At 33.8% G+C, this 20,000-nt stretch overlaps 1 protein-coding gene across 1 annotated transcript in view; it reads right to left on the bottom strand.

Annotated features, from left to right (window-relative positions):
* The window catches only part of plxna3 (plexin A3), a 209,301-nt gene that overhangs the window by 82,428 nt on the left and 106,873 nt on the right, over positions 1 to 20,000 (bottom strand). Inside the window, exons 6-8 of the mRNA XM_051117011.1 lie at positions 15,091 to 15,214; positions 13,784 to 13,940; positions 10,848 to 10,947 (exon numbers count right to left, since the gene is read on the bottom strand). Of these exons, the coding sequence (XP_050972968.1) occupies positions 10,848 to 10,947; positions 13,784 to 13,940; positions 15,091 to 15,214 (381 nt within the window). The remainder of the gene's footprint in view (positions 1 to 10,847; positions 10,948 to 13,783; positions 13,941 to 15,090; positions 15,215 to 20,000) is intronic.

Below are 20,000 nucleotides of genomic sequence, written 5' to 3'. Positions count from 1 at the left end.
TCTATTATTACCCGTCATTTTAATTTTATTATTTTAATTATATTAACACATTTAATTGTTTTTTTATTTTTGTTCACATTTTCATTTTTAATCATGAACCTACAGGGCGAGCAAGATATTCTCATTTTTATGAACAAATATCTATTCTGAAAGGAGAACTCCACTTCCAGAACAACAATTTACAAATAATTTACTCACCCTCTTGTCATCCAAGATGTTCATGTCTTTTTGTCTTTAGTCGTAAAGAAATTATGGTTTTTGAGGAGAGCATTTCAGGATTTTTCTCCATATAATAGACTTCATTGGTGCCCTGATTTTGATCTTCCAAAATGTAGTTTAAACGCAGGGCTCTAAACGATCCCAGCCGAGGAAGGAGGGTCTTATCTAACGAAACGATCTGTCATTTTTTTTCCGAAAATGAAATTTTTTATACTTTTTAAGCACAAAAGCTTGTGTAGCACAGGCTCTGGGATGTGCGTCCATGACGCTACGAATTAGTAATGGGTCGTTCTTTTAATGATTCTTTCATTTTGAACGAATCTTTAATGTGACTCGGGAAGAACGAGTCGTCTTGGGGAGTGATTTGTTCAGTTGGGTATTCGCAACATCCTATTAGGTTCTGTACTGAAATTAGCTCACCTGTTTCGAGTCGTTTCGAACAAACGCTGAAAACTTGTCAGATAAGAGGTGAGGTGAGCTAATCATAGACTAAAGACCCAGGTAAACAATGAATTAATCTTTTCTGTTTCTTATAGCATTATAGTTTTGTTTTGTTTGTAGTGTGATCAACGTTTGTGAACGCAGTAGATGTGTTAGGGAAGTAACACGTAACATTTTAATTATATTTTGCTAAAATGAACGAAATGACTCGAAAAAAGATTTGTTCATTTTGCTGAACAAGACTCAAAGGTCCGAGTCGGTAAAATGATCCGAACTTCCCATCACTACTATGAATCACGTGCAAGTTCGTTGTCTGTGTACTGAATATGGCGAAAAACTCCATCTTATTTTCTCCTACAACTTGACAGGAGGACATCGTTGCACCTTTTTGTTTGTAAACAGCGTTTACAAACGTACTTGCACTTACAAACGTACTTCGCTTTGTAAACACTGGGTCTGTGGTTCCGCCTACGTTCTGCATGACCTTACGAAGTGATTAAACAGTACATAGCGTCATGAACGCGCATCCCAGAGCCTGTGCTACACGAGCTTTTGTGCTTAAATAAGACCCTTCTTCCTCGGCTGGGATCATTTAGAGCCTTTTGAAGCTGCATTTAAACTACATTTTGGAAGTTCAAAATCGGGGCACCAATGAGTCCATTATAAGGAGAAAAATCCTGAAATGCTGAAATGCTTCCAAAACCATAATTTCTTGACGACTGAAGACAGAAAGACATGAACATCTTGGATGACAAGGGGGTGAGTAAATTATTTGTGAACTGTTGTTCTGGAAGTGGAGTTCTCCTTTAACCCTCTGGGGTCGAAAAACGTGCCGTCGCGGTTTGTGGCCGTTTTTCTGATAACGCCAAAAAGAACTTCAATTTCTCCATCATTTCTGATCGTACAGATAAGAGCAATACATCAATGGAATCTGTAAGGAATTCACTTTTATTTGTGTACACTCACAGTAACAACAACACTCTGTGGTTTTGTGAAATAAAGCAAACAAACAGGGTATGCAGTCTGCTGCGTTGTTCTCTGTGATCGTCATTAAACCCCAGTCGATCTTTTGGTCTATCTATGCTGTTTTCAGTTTATTAATGAAGCGTACATAGTGTGCCTACTATCCAATCGAAATCGCAATAGGCTTAGCTCTGTGCTTTGTTACTTTCAAAATGAAAAAAAGTCTCAGATTTCAAATTCTATTTCATTAGGAAATTCAAGCAAAAAATGCTCTTTAATGTGGCGTGATAGATTGCTGTAGCTTAAACTGAATACTCGCCTGTGCGTAATCACACGCATAGCGAATGATTCATGACAGTTTAGTTTTTGTTCTGTATTCCTTGCTCTGCTACCACACTGGAGCGCACTCGCCACCAACTGGACAGGGGTGGGAATTAGAGTTATAAGAAATCACTCTCAGTGCAATCTGTCAAAATGACGGACGGCCTTCAGATTTTTCCGTCACTGATTAAAAAAAACGTCAATGACGGACAATTTTCGGTTAACGCGACCTTGTTGCCTTATCACAAAATATGCTATACATTTAAAAGTAATGTATTTTAATTTTATAGTATATACTTATATATAAATACACCGTTTTTCATTAATGGATTTTATAATACAAAAAGCAATGTGTAACATTTTACCAGATTTAGTGCAACAATTTATTTGTTCCCCACAAAATAATATTTTTTCATTAAATGTTTGGATTTCTAAACATACTTTAGATTTTTCTAGAATAACTTTTGCTGCTCAATTATCCACTAACCTAGTTTATGATATATTTTTGTCATAGATTATGAATGTACATATGTTTTTTCATATTTATTATTTTATTTTTCATTATCATGAAGTAGTTGGTATCGGAGGTGAAAAAGGCGGATCGGAGCATCCCTAGTTATCATGGGTCATTTAAAATACGTTAATGCATTTTCTTTGCGGTACAGGTGCATTTTAACTTGCTGAATCTAATATCGCTGCCGAGGGGGGTTCAGCGTGGGTGTGTTCTTTAGCACGCTGGAAGGTAAAGATGCAAACTAGAGCTGATGGAGGAGGGCACAGTGCTCCACTGCAGCTGAAATGCATTGTAAATACTGCAAACGGATCTGCAAGTCTCGCCTGAAATATGCAATATGCTGTGTCAGGGGTTTAAGGCCCATCAATTCACTCAGCTTTAATTTGAGCGTGGGCTGAAAAACACAGCACGGCCAAATGGTGACACTCTGATGAAGTGAGTATTTTACCATCGCTGGGAGTCTGGGCTGGACTTTCTGCAGGCAAACGGCATCAGATCTGGAGTCTGTGCACTATACTCTCACTGAAATTAAAACTTGGCCGTATTTAAGTTCTTAATACAAGTTTCTGGCCTCGATTCATCTGTGCACATCATTACAAAGGTCAAAATAAGCTCAAAGAGTAATGCTATGGTCTACATCTTTTAGATAACATCACTAATCTTTCCCCAAACCCTCCCATCCAATCTTCTGGCTCCATTCTAGTAAGGAACACCCACTTTTCACAATCCAATCAACTCCTAATGGATAAAATCAAGCCTTCTCAGTGAAACTTAAGAATAATTTATATTCTCATACACAACACTTTTTTCCCCACATGTTAATAACTATAATAATATAAAATAATAATAATTATAATAATAATAATAATATAAAAAAATAATACTAAAATAATATAAAAATATTATATATAAAAATTTCTGAGCAGAATGTTTTTTTCCTTTTCAAAGTTTTTATATATTTTTAAATATTTTTATGACATTATTTTATTTCTCAAAATTTAAAATAAAAATGACCAAATGCTTTCACATTTTTTTTTAAATATCCATTTTATATATTATAATCCATTTTATATAAATATATAATTTTTTTGACAATAATTTTACAAGTTAGAATTTTTTTTCACATTTTCAAAAATAACCATTTTATATATAATTTCTGAGCAGAATAATTATTTTCTGAAAATTAGAAAAAAAAAATTTTGAGGTTAATTTTTTTTTTATTTATATAAAAACAATCACAAAACATTATTGATTATCTTGTAGTTTTCAGGTTTTCAGCACATTCTAAATGATGCTTCCAAGACTATCAGAAATCATTTTTACAAATTCAAAAAAAAAAAAAAAACATCTGTTAGCCAGATAACATTATCTTGGTGACACAGCAGAAACCACAACAACACTGCAGAATACATACAGTAAACCAAACAAGATTGCAAGGCAAAAAAAAACAACAACAACAAATGTTCCTTATTGTTAAACTCTTCAACTTCTCCCTGAAAACCTCCCAAACTATTCACAAAACCGGTGAGAGAGGACACAGTCGTCCTTTGATATGCACTTCCTGGTAACTTGAGGCCACGCATATCTAGGTTGAGCAATAAAGCACAAAAGAGTTTCACATGTTTAATGAATGCCCACATTCACATCCAAAACTAACTAGCACCAGAAAGACACCCTCGCTAACAGCTGCATGGGAAGATGAAACAGAATAAAGAGCTGCGGCTTTATATAAGCCATTTCATAACAAAATATCCTGAAATGCACCACAGCTTCCTCCCCTGCCCCCCTCTCTCACATCACAGGTGGCCATTAGATGAGGTTAAGAGGGGGGTTGTTGAAAGGCCTTTAGGGTCTGGGTGGCCCAAGAATTCTGGGGAATAAAGATGGAGGCAAGAGGACGAAGATGACGAGTGGGTGCCGTCCGCCGGCGTCACCAGAGGCGAAGACAATCGGCGGGCTAAACGTTCCCACAGGGCTTTTGTGAAAACAGGAAATCTGGCACAGGCTATAGGCCGTGCTGGCAAGGTAGCGGGCCTCGCTCGGACGTAGGTTGCCATGGCAACTGCCGAGATGGATCAGCACGGGCGCTCGTACTCGCGCAAACACACACACACACACACGGAGACGGGATTGCCGAGTGTAGGTTTGTGCATCTAATTTTCTACCTGTACACGCAGCACCAAGGTGCAAATTGACGTCGTCACGTGGCGGCTCCCTCCAGTTGTCATATTTCATCCTCCTTTTGTTTTCCGCTTTCCTTCCTTTGATAAACTAATTCGCATTTCCCTCCCGTTTCCATGCAAATCACAACTGGAACGGCCGAAATGGGTTCGGAAAAACAAAGGAGGCGCTAACAATGCGTGATTGTGCTGGCTGACTGGGTTAAGTGATGTAAAGCGGTCGAATGAAAGGAGGGAAATAAACGAGGGGGATCCTGTCCTCCGGGATTCACCGACACGTCGCCACCCACCGCATTGACTTCACAGTGACTGAAGTGCAAATGAACATAAATATATAGAGCGCGGATCGCTCTCGGGTCAGAGTTTGGGCGTGACTGCGAATCAACACTCAACTGACCTGAGCTTCTTTAGAGCTGAACAGAGTTCGATTTACAGTATTAACCTGAGCTAAACAGAAATAGGGCCCTCAAATTAGCTATTTTTTTCCCAAATTCCGTTTTTATCCATTTTTTTCTAGACACTGTTTTAATGATTTACTTCAGTGTTATTAATCAAAAAGCATGTCTAATTAATTACAATCATAAAACGAACACAATTTAACAGCAATTTATATAAAATTCCATTTTATTTCATTTTTTTCCTAATTCAGTTTTTATCCGTTTTAATTTTCTAGACTTTTTAATTTTCTAGACGTTTTAATGGTTTACTTAAATGTTATTAATTAAAAAGCATGTCTAAAGAATTGAAATCATGAAACTTAGAAATATTAACAGCAATTTATTTATGTAAAATTCCATTTTATTTTTTTCCAAGCCCCATTTTTGTTTGAATTTTTCTACACTCTGTTTTAATGGTTTACTTAAATTTTATTAATTAAAAAGCATGACTAATTAATTGAAATCATGAAACTTAGAAAATGTAACAGCAATTACTTATGTAAAATTCCATTTTATTTTTTCCAAACCCCATTTTTATCTTTCTAGACTCTGTTTTAAATGGTTTACTTAAATTTTATTAATTAAAAAGCATGTCTAAATAATTGCAATCATGTAACACACACAATTTAACAGCAATTTATTTATTTAAAATTCCATTTTATTTTTTTCTAAATTCCGTTTTTATCCTTTAAAATTTTTCTAGACACTGTTTTAATAGTTCACTTGTCAATAGTTATTAATCAAAAAGCATGTCTAATTAATTGCAATCATGAAACTTACTCAACAGCAATTCAGGGTTTTTTTCTCTTCCAAATTCTGCTTTTATCCATTTACATTTTTCTATAATCTGTTTTAATGGTTTAATTAAATGTCATTACTCAGAAAGCATGTCCAAATAACTGAAATCATGAAACTTAGAAAATTTAACAACAATTTATTAATATAAACTTTTTATTTAATTTTTACCAAATTTTTTTCTAGACTCTGTTTTAATGGTTAATTTCAATTTCATTCATCAAAAAGCCTGTCTAATTTATTGAAATCATAAAACGTACACAATTTAACAGCAATTTATTTATAAAAAAATTCTGTTTCATTTTCTCCCAAATTCCGTTTTTATCTGTTTTAATTTTTCTGGATTCTGTTTTAATGGTTTAATTCAATTTAATTAATCAAAAGCATGTTGACTTTATTGAAATCATGAAACTTACACAATATAACAGCAATATATTTATATAAAATTATTTTATTGTTTCTCAAATTTAATTTTGATCCATTTAAATTTTTCTAGACTCTGTTTTAATGGTTAAATAAATGTTATTAATCAAAATGCATGTCTAATTAATTGAAATGATGAAACTTACAAAATTTAATTTAAAGAATTTTTTAAATAGAACTTAAATTTCCCATATTCAGTTTTATTTTCTGTTTTCCATTTTAATGGTTTCACTAAACTTTAGTAATCAAAATAAATACCTGTTTTTATAAAACACATTTATTATTATTTTCTTTCTTTTTTTCAGAAATCATGTGTTGTGCGTTTACATTTTTGTTGGTAAATAAATTCTGGTAAATAATTTTTCTGGTAAATATTACTTGAAAATAATGTTTTAATAGTAATTGTATTACTAGTAGTAGTAGTACAATCATTATATTCAGTAATATATTTCTTTGACAGTTTTTTCAAGTTAAACCAAACTTTTATTTTGACGGGTCGCTTTAGTATGCGTGTAGTAAACGAAACCGCACATCTGTGCCATTCATTTACACAGACACGCAGAACATACAGGATTTGTACGTAAACAGTATCTTTGCGGCTTAATATTCACAGGCACTAGTCCATATCTAATTTTGATTTAAGTGTACTGAGATATGTTTGATTTATTCATCCCAAATTTGGCAAATTCCGAAGCATGCACACAGTAAATTCTATTTTTATGACCGGATTCCACAGTTCCGTCCACGGAAATCATAGGGCCCTACTGAATTAACAATGAACCAAACGGAGTTGTATAATGACAATACTGTCTTTTCAGAGCTACATTACAGCTGAAGTTGTGTTGGTTTCATAATTGATATATAAATATATAAATGAAGCTGACTTGACTTGAGGCAGAAGCAGACGACCACGTAAACAAAGCACAAAAATAACCTGAACCTCAGACGGAAATCGTCTCAGCAGCCAACAGCTGGACCGCACTGCAATTACACACCAGTGCTAACACCTCTGGAGCAATTACACTCATTTACTGACCACAGACGGAGCTGCAACTCACTCTTTTTTACTGCCAGTGGAAACTTATTGTGTATTACGAAGCAAAATTATGATTTCAGCAGAACATTTGCTGGTTTCTGAGAAATTTACAGATGTTTTTGTTTTTAAATGAGGCTCTCATAACAACTCAAGCATCAAATTAAAAAGAATTTTCCATAAGCAAAGTCCCTCTTCAAAACAAAAAGTCCTTCTGACTACATTAAAATCACTTTAAAGGGATTATTAAGCCCCATAATGAAAATCGCCATTATTTACTGACCTCTCAAGTTGTTCTAAACCTGTATGAATTTCTTTCAGCAAAAAATGATATTTTGAAGAATGCTGGTCAACAAACAGTTGACGGTGGCCATTGACTTCCGACTTCCAATGGCTACCGTCAACTGTTAAAAACAAAAATATTCTTCAAAACATCATCTATTGAGTTCAGCAGAAGATAGAAACTCTAGTTTTCTAACAAGTGGAGGTAAATTTTCATTCCTGGGTGAACTATTTCTCCACGTGGCATCTTGGTAATGTCCCGAACAGCAATTTTCTACAAAGACAATACCCAAGTAAGTACTCATGCTGAGTAGAGGGAAAAAACACGTTTGTCAAGGTTACACTCCAACAGTACATTTCACATCGGCAACGAGTAAAAAAAAGCCGGGCCAATGCACATTCTATAATAAGCAAGCAGGTGATGTCTCTATCAAAGAAGCCAACTACTTTTTTTTTTTTTTTTTTTTTTTTTCCTACAGCTGCTACGGACAGAAGTCGTCATAGCTGGGTAAACATCTATAGTGGTGAATGGAAACTACAACAAAAGCATTTCCTCCACAATAATAGCATTTCTATGATTTTTCAAAAGATGAAAAAATATCTGTTGCATTAGAAACAATCATGCAGCAGCTCCGACTAGTTTTCTGAAATGTAATGGCAAGGTAATATAAGTATAGTTATTCTTTTAAAAATACATTTTTTTGCTAGATATTCATAACTGTGTAAATGTGTCTGTGTAAATGAGTTTTATGATTACAATTTTTTTCTACAAATGTCAAATTTTTTTCTTTTAAGGCTGCACACATAAATGTTCTTGTGTTCAGAAACAGACGCGTTCAATTAATGCATGTTTACAAATCAGAAATAAAGCGATTATCGAGGTTCAAGCGCTTTAAGGCATGCAAGCAGACATTATTAAGCCTGTAACCACCTAAATCAATGATTTAAAAAAGCATTTTGGCAAATCCAGGTAATTTACCATAGAAATATCATGCTTTTCAATGTTTATAACTGTTATAGGTCCGATCTCCTTAAAACTTTGCGTGCTTGTTTAGAATCACCTGTCGCATGTGCTCAGCAGGTTTTGTGAAGTTTTGAGTTTTCCTCGAGGCTTTATAGGATTTTGGGTAAATTTGGACAGGCCCCTTTTCTAAATGACCCCATTATAGCTTCCCAAAGGGCAGATTTCAACATGTTTTTTTTTTTTTTGAGAATTATTGACAGAGTCCAGAGATTTGTCCTGCAGTGTTTTTTTCCAGATTGAGTGAACCTAAGACAAGTTCGCAAAGTAGTTTTTTCACTCTCAATCATTTAACAAACTATTTGATTGACAGCATTGATTCTAGATGTGAAGTTGTCTAGAATGAGGAGTTCATATGTCATATGATACAAACATTGCATATATGTATGAAAAACTGTGACGCACAATCGTTTACTCCCTTGGAAAACACAATATCGCCCCCCCCCGTGGCTGATTTCTTTCAAAATTCTCAGGGACTTTTGAGGACGAGTCAAACAGTCCCACCAAGGTTCGTTCCGATCGGCCTCCGTTAACCTGGTCTAATAGGTGCTCAAACTTCATCGGCCAATGGCAGCCATGTTTCTTTTGAGATGTCTTTGTCAAATGTCCATGCCAATTGAGATGTCAAATGTCCTTATAGACACTTGCAGCACTTTTGACCAAAATTTTAATGTTGATAGGATAAATGGTTGCGTAGATATAGCCATTTTTATGTTTTTTCACCCTCTTATAGCGCCACCAAGTGGCAACGCTCAGCGATTTTTGTTCTGTGACCCCATATTGAGCTCTTGCATAAGTTTTCTGCGTTTGGTAAAGATTTCTCCTTTTGAGGAGCTTTAGGGATTTTTCTAAAAGTGGCCCCACCCCTTTGAACACTTTGACATCCCTTTGCAATGGTGAGTCAAAAGTTCAACTTTTTTTTTGAAAATTATTGATATTCGCTCTCCAGCGAATCTTTCTGCACTGCTTTGGTTCCGATCGAGCGAAAAACCTAGGATTAGTTAGCAAAAGTAGGTTTTTCAAAAAATCCAAAATACATGAAAAGTATTTTTGATCGCTGTAGCGCGCCCGTCAGGCCAACAGGGGCGAGCATTGGTGAAATTGTCAGCGGTGTGAGTACTACCATTCATCCACGTTTTAAATCTCTACGAATTACGGTTTGGTCTGCACAATCAGTTCTACGTGGAGATGGCTGAGCCTTGGCCTTTATAACAACAATAGGGTTTATGCGCTATGTGCTTGAGCCTCTAGATATTAGCAAGGAAGATATATTGACAAAAAAAAATACATCGATATTAACAAACAGAGCTCTGGTAAAGAGCCTTTTTTTCAAAATAATTTTAATAAGCACTCTAGATTAAATTATGCATGTGGTTTTGATTACGCAAACACTTGCTTTTCTACAAACATCTGTCTAATCCAGCTCAAGCTCTTCTGATTTCAGCGAGTATCTCAACACATCTGTTATGTTTGTGTGTATCAGTAAAGCCAATTTAATTTCAGCCATCATGATTTGACCACAAATTAACAGATTTTTTTTTAATCTATTTTGTCATCTTTAAGATTGCTAATGTTTTACAGCATTTTTAAAATTCTTGTTCAATGTTAATTTATATATGTTTTGTAATATTTTAATTTTATTATATGCAATATTTGTTTTTTTAGTTGTGCAAATGCATTAATGTTAACATTAACATTTAATATTAAGTATTAAGTATGTATAAATAAACGTGAACCATAATTAATCTATTCATATTAATAATGCAATATTAATAATATTTTCCTGTTTATCACTGTGAAGCTGCTTTGTATTTGAAATAGAAGGTGAAATAAAAGTGACTCGACTAATAAAATCAGTAACTTCTGGACTGATTCAACCCGCAACCATCATGTTACCCACCCACAGCTTTAACCACCGGACTTCGGTTTCCTCTCTCATTGTCCAGCGTGTTTTTCAAGAACTTCAATATAATTTCTTTAATGTGAAAAATTCCAGCAGCTGCGCTAGCTGTTTTAAAAGCAAAGACGTGAGGCTGGGCAAAAAGTGCTGAATCAATTGTGGGGAAAAAAAAAAAAAAAAAAAAAAAAAAAATGGCAAAATTGCTGACAAAGTGGATAACGACGGCTGTGAAGGAAACTAGTTCAATGACTGTGAATCCAATCAAACCCGACTGTGAGTTTCGCACGTCACAAAGACATCTCTGATCGCTGCACTTACGATTGCAAGACGCTGCAGTTGTAGAAGATGAAATCGGTGGTGATGAATTTGAGACCGGTCTCATTGGACTTCAGAGAGAGCTTCACGACCCGTTTATCGCCTGCAAAAGAACGCAAAAAGAGACAGTAATGGAGAGAAAGGCGAAGAAAATGCATGAGAAATGAAGTTAGCGAGAGAAGGGCTGTTTGAACTGGCGCTGACGGTCTAATGCAGACAGCGCAGCATCTGTGCCCCGCTCTGCACATATACTCACTAATGTTCACGTTTCTAATACATTTGATTGCGAGACCATTTATCCACTTCTTCCATCTGTGAGCGAAATGCACTTATGTTTCAAACTCAGCAACCCTTTTGCGTTCCATAATGACTACATCTCTGCCCATCAAATTATACTTGTGGGCCTCACTTCACTATAATTGACATAATATTTCCATTTGGACATGCAATAATTGTTATTAATGGGAATACCAGGCTTCCGGAGTCTAAAAGTTACCATCAGGAGATTTTGAATTCTTAGAGTACCTTAAAAAATGAAAAAGAGGAAAATGAAGTAGGTCTCAAAGCTTCAGGAGGCTCAGAAGAGATTCATGCAATTATCAGTCATCACAAAAAAAAAAAAAAAAAAAAAAAAAGACTGGCACAAAATGGGAAACATGGAAGGAAAAATTAAATCAAATTAAATTTTATTTCTAAAGCGCAATTTGTTCGAACCAACTCTGCGGAGCAGCTTAATAGACTTGGTCAGAGTAGATGTATTTAATTTGACGCAAATGAAAACGAGGCTGAGAGTGACTGATGTACAGTCTGACTGTTAAAAAATACATTTCTACAAACCTTTAATGGACAAACATTACAATTTAAAATAACCGTTTTCTATTTGAATATATTATCAAAAATATTATTTCTATGAATTTCCAGCATCATTACTCCAGTCTTCAATGTCACATGATACTTCAAAAATCATTCTAATATGTTGATTTGCTGCTTGAGAAACATTTCTTATCATCTATTTTCAAAATGTGTGCCGCTTTTCAAATTCCATTTTCTTTCTGAATAGGTGACGTTGGAGAATAAAATGAGAATAAAACATTGGGGAGGATCCAAGTGTCATCAAGAGGAGCCCATGCTAAATTATTTACAATATTAGACATATGATATTATGATGATTAAAGAAGCCATTAGAGCTGTCAGCAAGTCAGATCATCTGTCTGAGATGGTCAGTTTTAAGGCAAGAGTTTGGGGAAACATCCTTTGCTGTTCAGACCTGAAAACATGTAAATTAGACAAGGCCTAAGACATTAAAACAACCTGTTGAATGAATTATACATCTGTCTTTCAGCCTCATTTCATTCAAGTTAAATTATACACCACAATTACCTTTATTAAAGGGATAGTTCACCCAAAAATGAAAATGACCAATGATTTACTCACCCTCAAGCCAAGTGTATATGACTTTCACCTTTCAGACGAATACAATCGGAGTTATAATAAAAAAATGTCCTGGCTCTTCCAAGCTTTATAATAGCAGTCAATGGGTGTTGAGATTTTGAAGTCCAATAAAGTGTATCCATCCATTATAAAAAGTACTCCACATGGCTCCGGAGTGTTAATAAAGGCCTTCTGAAGCAGGTTGATGCATTTGTGTGAGAAAAATATCCTTATTTAAAACTTTATAAACTGAAATCTCTAGCTTCTGTTAACTGTCATATGCGTGTTCACAAGAGAATGGCATTCTGGCGGATGACATAGGGTAAATGTGATTTGTTTCAGAAGGCCTTTATTAACCTTTATTAATTCTATGTGGAATACTTTTATGATGGATGGATGCACTTAATTTTCCTTTGAAAAACTTAGGTTTGTCTGAAGTTGCCAAGCTACATTGCTACCTTATAGAATAAATACTGCTTGATTGATATATAAATGAGATGAGTGCATGTCAAATGCGGCTCAACCAACCAAATTTAGAGTCAGAACCATATTTCTTATATACTGTTTTAAGTGTATATATATATATATATATATATATATATATATATATATTTTTTTTTTTTTTTTCTATACATATACATACATACATATATATACATATATATACACATATATATATACACATATACATATATATATACACACACACACACATATATACACATATATACATATATATACATATATACATATATATACATATATACACATATATATACATACATACATATATATATATATATATATATATATATATATAAATCTGGCTGGTGCTCTTTTAATCCTTTATTTTGTTGCATCCTCTAGAAACTAGACTTGTATAGATATACATGGAGATGCTGAAAAGTTCAAACAATAAAAACTAAAAACTCATTCTGTTTGACATACTTGAGTTTGTCCAGTATGCAGTTTTCCAGAGAGCAGTTTGACTCATGAATCTCATGGGTGATATGTGTGAAAATTGCTAATAATTTACAATTAACCTGATTTGTTTTCTACATAAAAAAGCAAAAAAAAAAAAAATAATAATAATAATAATAATAATAATAATAATGATAATAAAAATAAACACTTAAAATTTAACACCCATTCACTGACATTATAAAGCTGGGAATAGCCTGGACATTTTTTAATATAATAAATATAATTAATATAATTGTATTTGTCTGAAAGAAGAAAGTCATATAGTCCTAGGATGGCTTGAGGGTGAATGAATCATGGGGTAATTTTCATTTATTGGTGAACGATCCTTTTAAGAGTCTTAGTCAAAAAAGATGATGGCTCAGCATGGGCAAAAAGAACTCATTAATCAATAACATAACAGCTTTTTAACATCCAATCAAATCCCAACCGATAAAGTTAAGCCTCATTCTACATTATTTCCATTTTCACTCAAAAACACATCACCAGTGTCAAATGCATTTTAAATGGGATTTCATGTTTCTTACCGTATCCCTGAGTGACAGATGGGACGTCTCGCAAGGATGGGGACATGCAGAGGATTTGTCCTTTGGCCTGCACTTGTCCTGGACTCTCCGTTAGCTCCTCAAACACGCACGTCACTCCAGCGGAGAGGTTTGGGACATTAGCCACCTTCACACTCAGCTGGAGCACAAACACAAACACACACGTTCCCCTGTCAGACATGCTAGATCATCACGTCAGCAACCTGATTAAAATGTGTGAAAACAGCGGTTTAGCACGCTTCTGTTAGCATTAACGGAATAATGAAAACCCTGCCATCTTTTACTCACTGTCGAGTCATTTTAAAGCTGTATGACTTACATATTTTGTACAAGAAACACAAAAGATGGCAGCAGGCATAAATAACTAATAATCTATACATAATCTTACATACACACACACACTTGTGCATTTCTACTCTTCTCTAGCTTCCATCCTAATCTAGGCATCCAATAAAACTAAATTTAGCGTGAGAACCATCATTTTTAATAGACATTTTTTTAAACTCATGTTTTATATAATGAGAAAGTTTATTTTTAAATTTGAAGTTTCCACAATATAAAATTACAGTAACACTTCACATCAAAGTTTAATTAATTAATATTATGTTGTGCATTAAATATCATAAACAAACAATAAACTATTTTTACAGCATTAACTTATACAGATTATTATTAATTTCTATATTTTATTTCAAGAAACGCAAATGACGAAGATTAAACAACACTTTTATAAATAAATAATAATCTATAAATAATCTTACACAAAACACTTCTATTTTTGCATTTCATCTCTTCTTTTTTGTCTAATAAACTTGGCATTATATATTACAAATACTGCTGGCTCTCTGACGAATTGTTTTTGTTAAATGCATAAATGTAAATTTCAATGTAATAAATTCCTGAGCCTTTTTTTCCATATAATTACAATAAAATCTGGATCTGTTAAGTTAAAAAAAAAAAAATGACAAAAAACAAGACAAATGCATAATAAAAGTCTTCTAATGTCATCCATTATATATTTAAGCCATTACTTACTGAAAATATTTCCCTTTCCTGAAGCTCTACAAGGAGTGTGAGTAAATGATGACAGAATCGCTTTAAATAATTTCTGGACTTTGATATTCTCTCATACAGTACATTTTTTACCAAAGCATTCATTGTACTGTAAAAGCAATACTCATAAAGGACGCCGTTGTGAGTGTCCATGATAAAAATACATTATGAGAATGGTTCCGGTGCAATACCTGGGTGATTTTATGCTTCTGGCGTAGCATATAAAATTCAATCACCTGTGTTGAAACGGAGGTCACGGACATGTTATCGGGAGTGACAGTGATGTCAACACACTGTTTCAGCTCCGTACTGAAGTGAAGCGGCTCGGCCCACTTCTCGCAGGCTTCCTTTCTGGAGCACCTGGAAACAAACAAACAAACAAACGGATGAGTAAACAGAAACATCGCGGCCCGCACAATAGCCTGCGGTTGGCGGTGCTGGCTCGATAAGGCGTTTGCCGAGAGCAGCGGCCCGTCTCGTTCAAGCTTCAGTGAGCATGATTTTCCTTTTCCCTGTCCACTCAGACCAATGCATGTCAAATATCCACAGTCCCCGCAAATGGATCAACAATACAAAATGCTTTCGATGCTGCCGATATGGAGCTACATGCTGGGCAAAACGGACTCACATACCATGCAATGGCAGAAGTGTGTAGATTTGTAAATCAAGGATGCTGTTCATTTACACATGATTACGACTAAAAACATGGAGTAATGAGACGACCTAAATAACGGGGAAAATCTTAGGTTTGTTTGAAGTTGGCAAGCTACACTGCAACCTTATAGAATGAAGACTGCTTGATTAATTTAGAACTGAATTGTGTGTGTGTGTATCAGCTTCAAATGCGGCTCATCCAACCAAATTTAGAGTCAGAACCATATTTTTATACCGTTTTGAGTGTCTTTTTAACAGATATATATATTTAATTTATTACATTACAGTTCAGTTAAGATTTTACTCCTCAGATTGTTGCTCTTTTAATCCTTTATATTGTTGTATCCTCTAGAAACTCCTAGACATGAGATATGCTGAAAAGTTTAAACAATAAAACCTAAAAGCTCGTCCTGCTTGACATGTACGCAGTTTGGATCCTCCACTTCTTTAGGGGGCAGCTTGACCCCTGAATCTCCTGGGTGATGTGTGAAAAATAGCTAATAATTTACAATTAATCTGAATTAGTTTTTAAATAAAATAAGTAAAAAAAAAATTATCCAAAAAGAAAATAAAATTCAAAACAAATGTAATTATCCGGATATCCACAATATAAAATTACAGTAAAACTTTACATTAAGGTTCAATTTAACACGCTAGATATCAAAGTAACAATGAACAATATTTTACTGAATATGATAATACATGTTAATGTAATTTGTATTTAATTCATAATTAGATTTTATTTATTAAAACAGTTTTAACATTATTAAAGTTATTGTATTAATTTTTAAACATTGTGTTATATAATGTATTATGATTAAACACGAATTAATGAACAATGATAACATTTTTCTTATATATATATATATATATATATCCATGTGTGTATGTACTTGTATATGCATCATAAATAAAGAAATATTACACACACAAAAAGTTATTTTGGATGTGATTAATCATTTGACAGCACTAATAAATAAGCATAAAATAATAAATATACATTTATACAATAAATGTAATATTTATTTTTATTAATATTATTACAAGTAACCAATTTATATAGATTAATTCCATATTAAAATCTTATTTAGAAAAATCTTTAAACCTTAAAATATCAGTAAATATAATATAAAATATAATGTAAAATGTAAAATATATATATATATATATATATATATATATATATATATATATACACACATATACATATATACACATATACATATATATACATACATATATATATATATATATTAAATATTATATATATTTTTTTCCTTAATTCATGTTCATTCATAACACATTATTGTTACTGAAAATGTATTAAACACTGATTTTGTAAAAAAATAAATAAATAAATAATAATAATAATAATAATAATAATAATAATAATAATAATAATAATTGAATGAATAAATAAATAAATTGCATAAAACTACTAGCATAAATGGCATTAAAAATGCTGTAAAAATTGTTGTTCACGATACCTAATGCATTTGATATTGTTAATGAATTGAACCTTAATGTAAAGTGTTTCCAAAACAGTGATAAAAGATTATGGTCGCGCCGTGGACCTGTAGTTACGGCACAATACAGACTCTGAAAACGAACATTAAGTGTATTGATTATCTCCTAAAAGCGAAAGAGACAAGCAAAGAAATTTGTAAGCGTATCAGGGCCGCGTCCCTGCAGTAACAATGACTGCTGCGCCTCTGGTGCCGCCACCACTTCCTATGCGCTTTCATTTGTTTTCGCCGCCGAGCGTCCGTGGGAGTGAGCTGGCCTGCTTTCCTCGTAAGTACATCTGCAGGGAAGCTGCCAGATATTAAAGCATTCATAAAACTGGCATGTTCGTTAGACGTGTTAAGTGGAGTTAAAAGTCGCCAGCGCTCGTGTTAGCCTGCGAACGAGGAGGGTTATGCTAATGTACACAAAGCCGCATCGTAACCCGACCCCGATCATCTATTATAACAATGTTTGCGCCACCGTTCGTGACACGGCGCATTAAAACACACCAACCGCGCTCAAAATCAAGTCATATTTCAGTGACTTCAGCCCTAAATGCGCCTATTGTTGATTACTGTTATATGTCAGCAGCGAGAAGTACAGTATAAGCTGATGATGCATAACGAGGCTCGCTAAATTAAATGCGCTTTAATTCTGAGGCCGCTCCAGAGAGACTCTAATGAAAAACGCACACAGAGGAGAGATAGAGAACGAGCCTGTAAAAGCGTAGCCGGGCCGGATTGCATCAAACACCTCAAAACAAGACATGTAGAGGAGGGGGGAAGCTAAATATTTGCCAAAAGCCCAGGTATCTAATTCATCACAATGTCTAAGATGGCATTATTTTCCATCAGCGACAGCAAAACGCCGCATTTTTACCTCCAGCGCGCCTGTCTGTCTGGGAAATGAAGCAAGCGGAGTCGATACTGACAATGCCATTATTCACCAGCAATGCACACAGCAGTAATGATTTGTTTTCCCTTAATTATGCCCATATGTCTAAGGAAAGAAAAAAAGAAGCGGGAGCAGTCTTAATTAAAGAGATAGAAAAGGATATCTCTCGGTACATGCACCTTCAAGGCCTTCCTGCCCCGTTTTGCTTTCGTTTTTCTCTTTTTCCGCTGTTCGCAAAATGAGTTTTTGTCCAATTAAACTGCACTTGTCTTCCTGGTGAACTGGAACTAATGTGATTTATGAGACATCGCCACCTTTCCCAGGTAGGGTGGTCCTGAGGTGCTTCCCAGGACACAAATACCCAGGTGCCGGAATGTTTCCTTGAAGACCGTATTGATCCCTCTCTACGCGCAGCGTGTACCGTGAGCGAATCTGGGACAGGGACTCAACGAGGGCTGTAAATTGCCCATGACAGGAAGCATACAGTGAAACAATGCTTGGTGTAAGCAAGCAGCCGTTTAGCGTACGCTTTTGTTCAAAGTGACTTGTGGAACACTGTACAGGGACAGATGCTCTAGAGCAGCTTGTGGTTAAGGGCTTTGCTCAAGCGCACAGCGGTGGAAGTTTGGAGCTTGGGGACTGAACCAGTAACCTTCAGATTGTCATTCATGGACATGAGGAAGACTATATTAAAAGAATAGATCAGGAATAGATATGTGCGTGCATGAACGGCACATTTCACATTTATTCATTTATCATAAATGACTTGCATAAGTAAATAAATAGCTTAATATTTAAATGAATATATAAATACAATAAATATTCATTTACATTTACTCCCCCCTTTGAGCAACACACACACACAAAAAATTAATAAATTAAAAAATACAAAAAAAGGCATATTGAATCGTTTGAATATGCACATGCATTAATGACATATTTCACATTTATTAATTTATCATGAATGACTTGCGTAAATAAATAAAAAATTAAAAATATTATTTAAATGTATTACATATAAATATATATTATCAATATATAAATATAGAAAATATTAATTTACATTTACTCTCCCCTCTCTCCCCCTTGAGCAATACACTCAAAATAATTAATAAAAAAAAAAAAAAAAAAATATGGCACAATGCATCTTGATGCACCAAGTTTAAATATGTGCATGCATGAATGACATATTTCACATTTATTCATTTATCATAAATGATTTGCATGAATAAATAAATAAATCCATCTTAAAATTTAGGCTGATTCATATTCTTTATTTATTTATTTATTTATTTACTTACTCTTAAATTAATTTACATCCACAAAAGTTGCTCCTTTTTTATTTAATGAAACCACCAAAAAAGCAAACAAAACAGCATAAATTTTGGTCCATATGACTTATCGTTTTTCCAATTAATTTGGACATCCACGTATTTAAACTAGAAGACATATTAAAATGAATGATGTTTGATCACCATTGTCAAGAGTGACACGATGCATCTTGTTTGCACCAAGTTTGAATATGTGCATGCATAAATTACACATTTCACCTTTTTTTTTTTAAATTATAACTGACTTAAGACTTAATGAATGACTAAATAAATAAATGTACCTTTAAATTTAACCTGATTCACATTCTGTAAACATCTATATTCATTTATCATTTTAAATTAATTCACAATGACTCTGAGGAACATAAGGACTTTCTAAAGCATTGAATTTGGTCCACATGACTTATTTTTTCCACTGAAAAATCACATCCACATATTTAAACTAGATGTTGTATTAAAATAAATACAATTAAATTTAAATTTAAATATGTGCATGCATGAATTACATATTTAACATTTATTAACTTATCATAAATGTCATGCTTAAAACAAACAAATCAAACATACTTTAGCTTAAAATTACGCTGATTAATATACATTTAGTTACATTTACTCAGAGGAACACTAAAAAAAGATAAAGAAGAAAATAAATCTTTTCTTAGATGATCTTTTCCATATAATAAAAGCACAAAAAAAAAAAAAAAAAAAAAAAAAAAATCACCATAAAATTGGTCCATTTGACTTGTGCACTGTTCTTTTTT

The sequence above is a fragment of the Labeo rohita genome, chromosome 8, assembly GCF_022985175.1.
Source record: "Labeo rohita strain BAU-BD-2019 chromosome 8, IGBB_LRoh.1.0, whole genome shotgun sequence".
NCBI lineage: Eukaryota > Metazoa > Chordata > Actinopteri > Cypriniformes > Cyprinidae > Labeo > Labeo rohita.
Note: the sequence above shows the minus strand (reverse complement) of the source record. Positions and strands in the feature narration are given on the sequence as shown.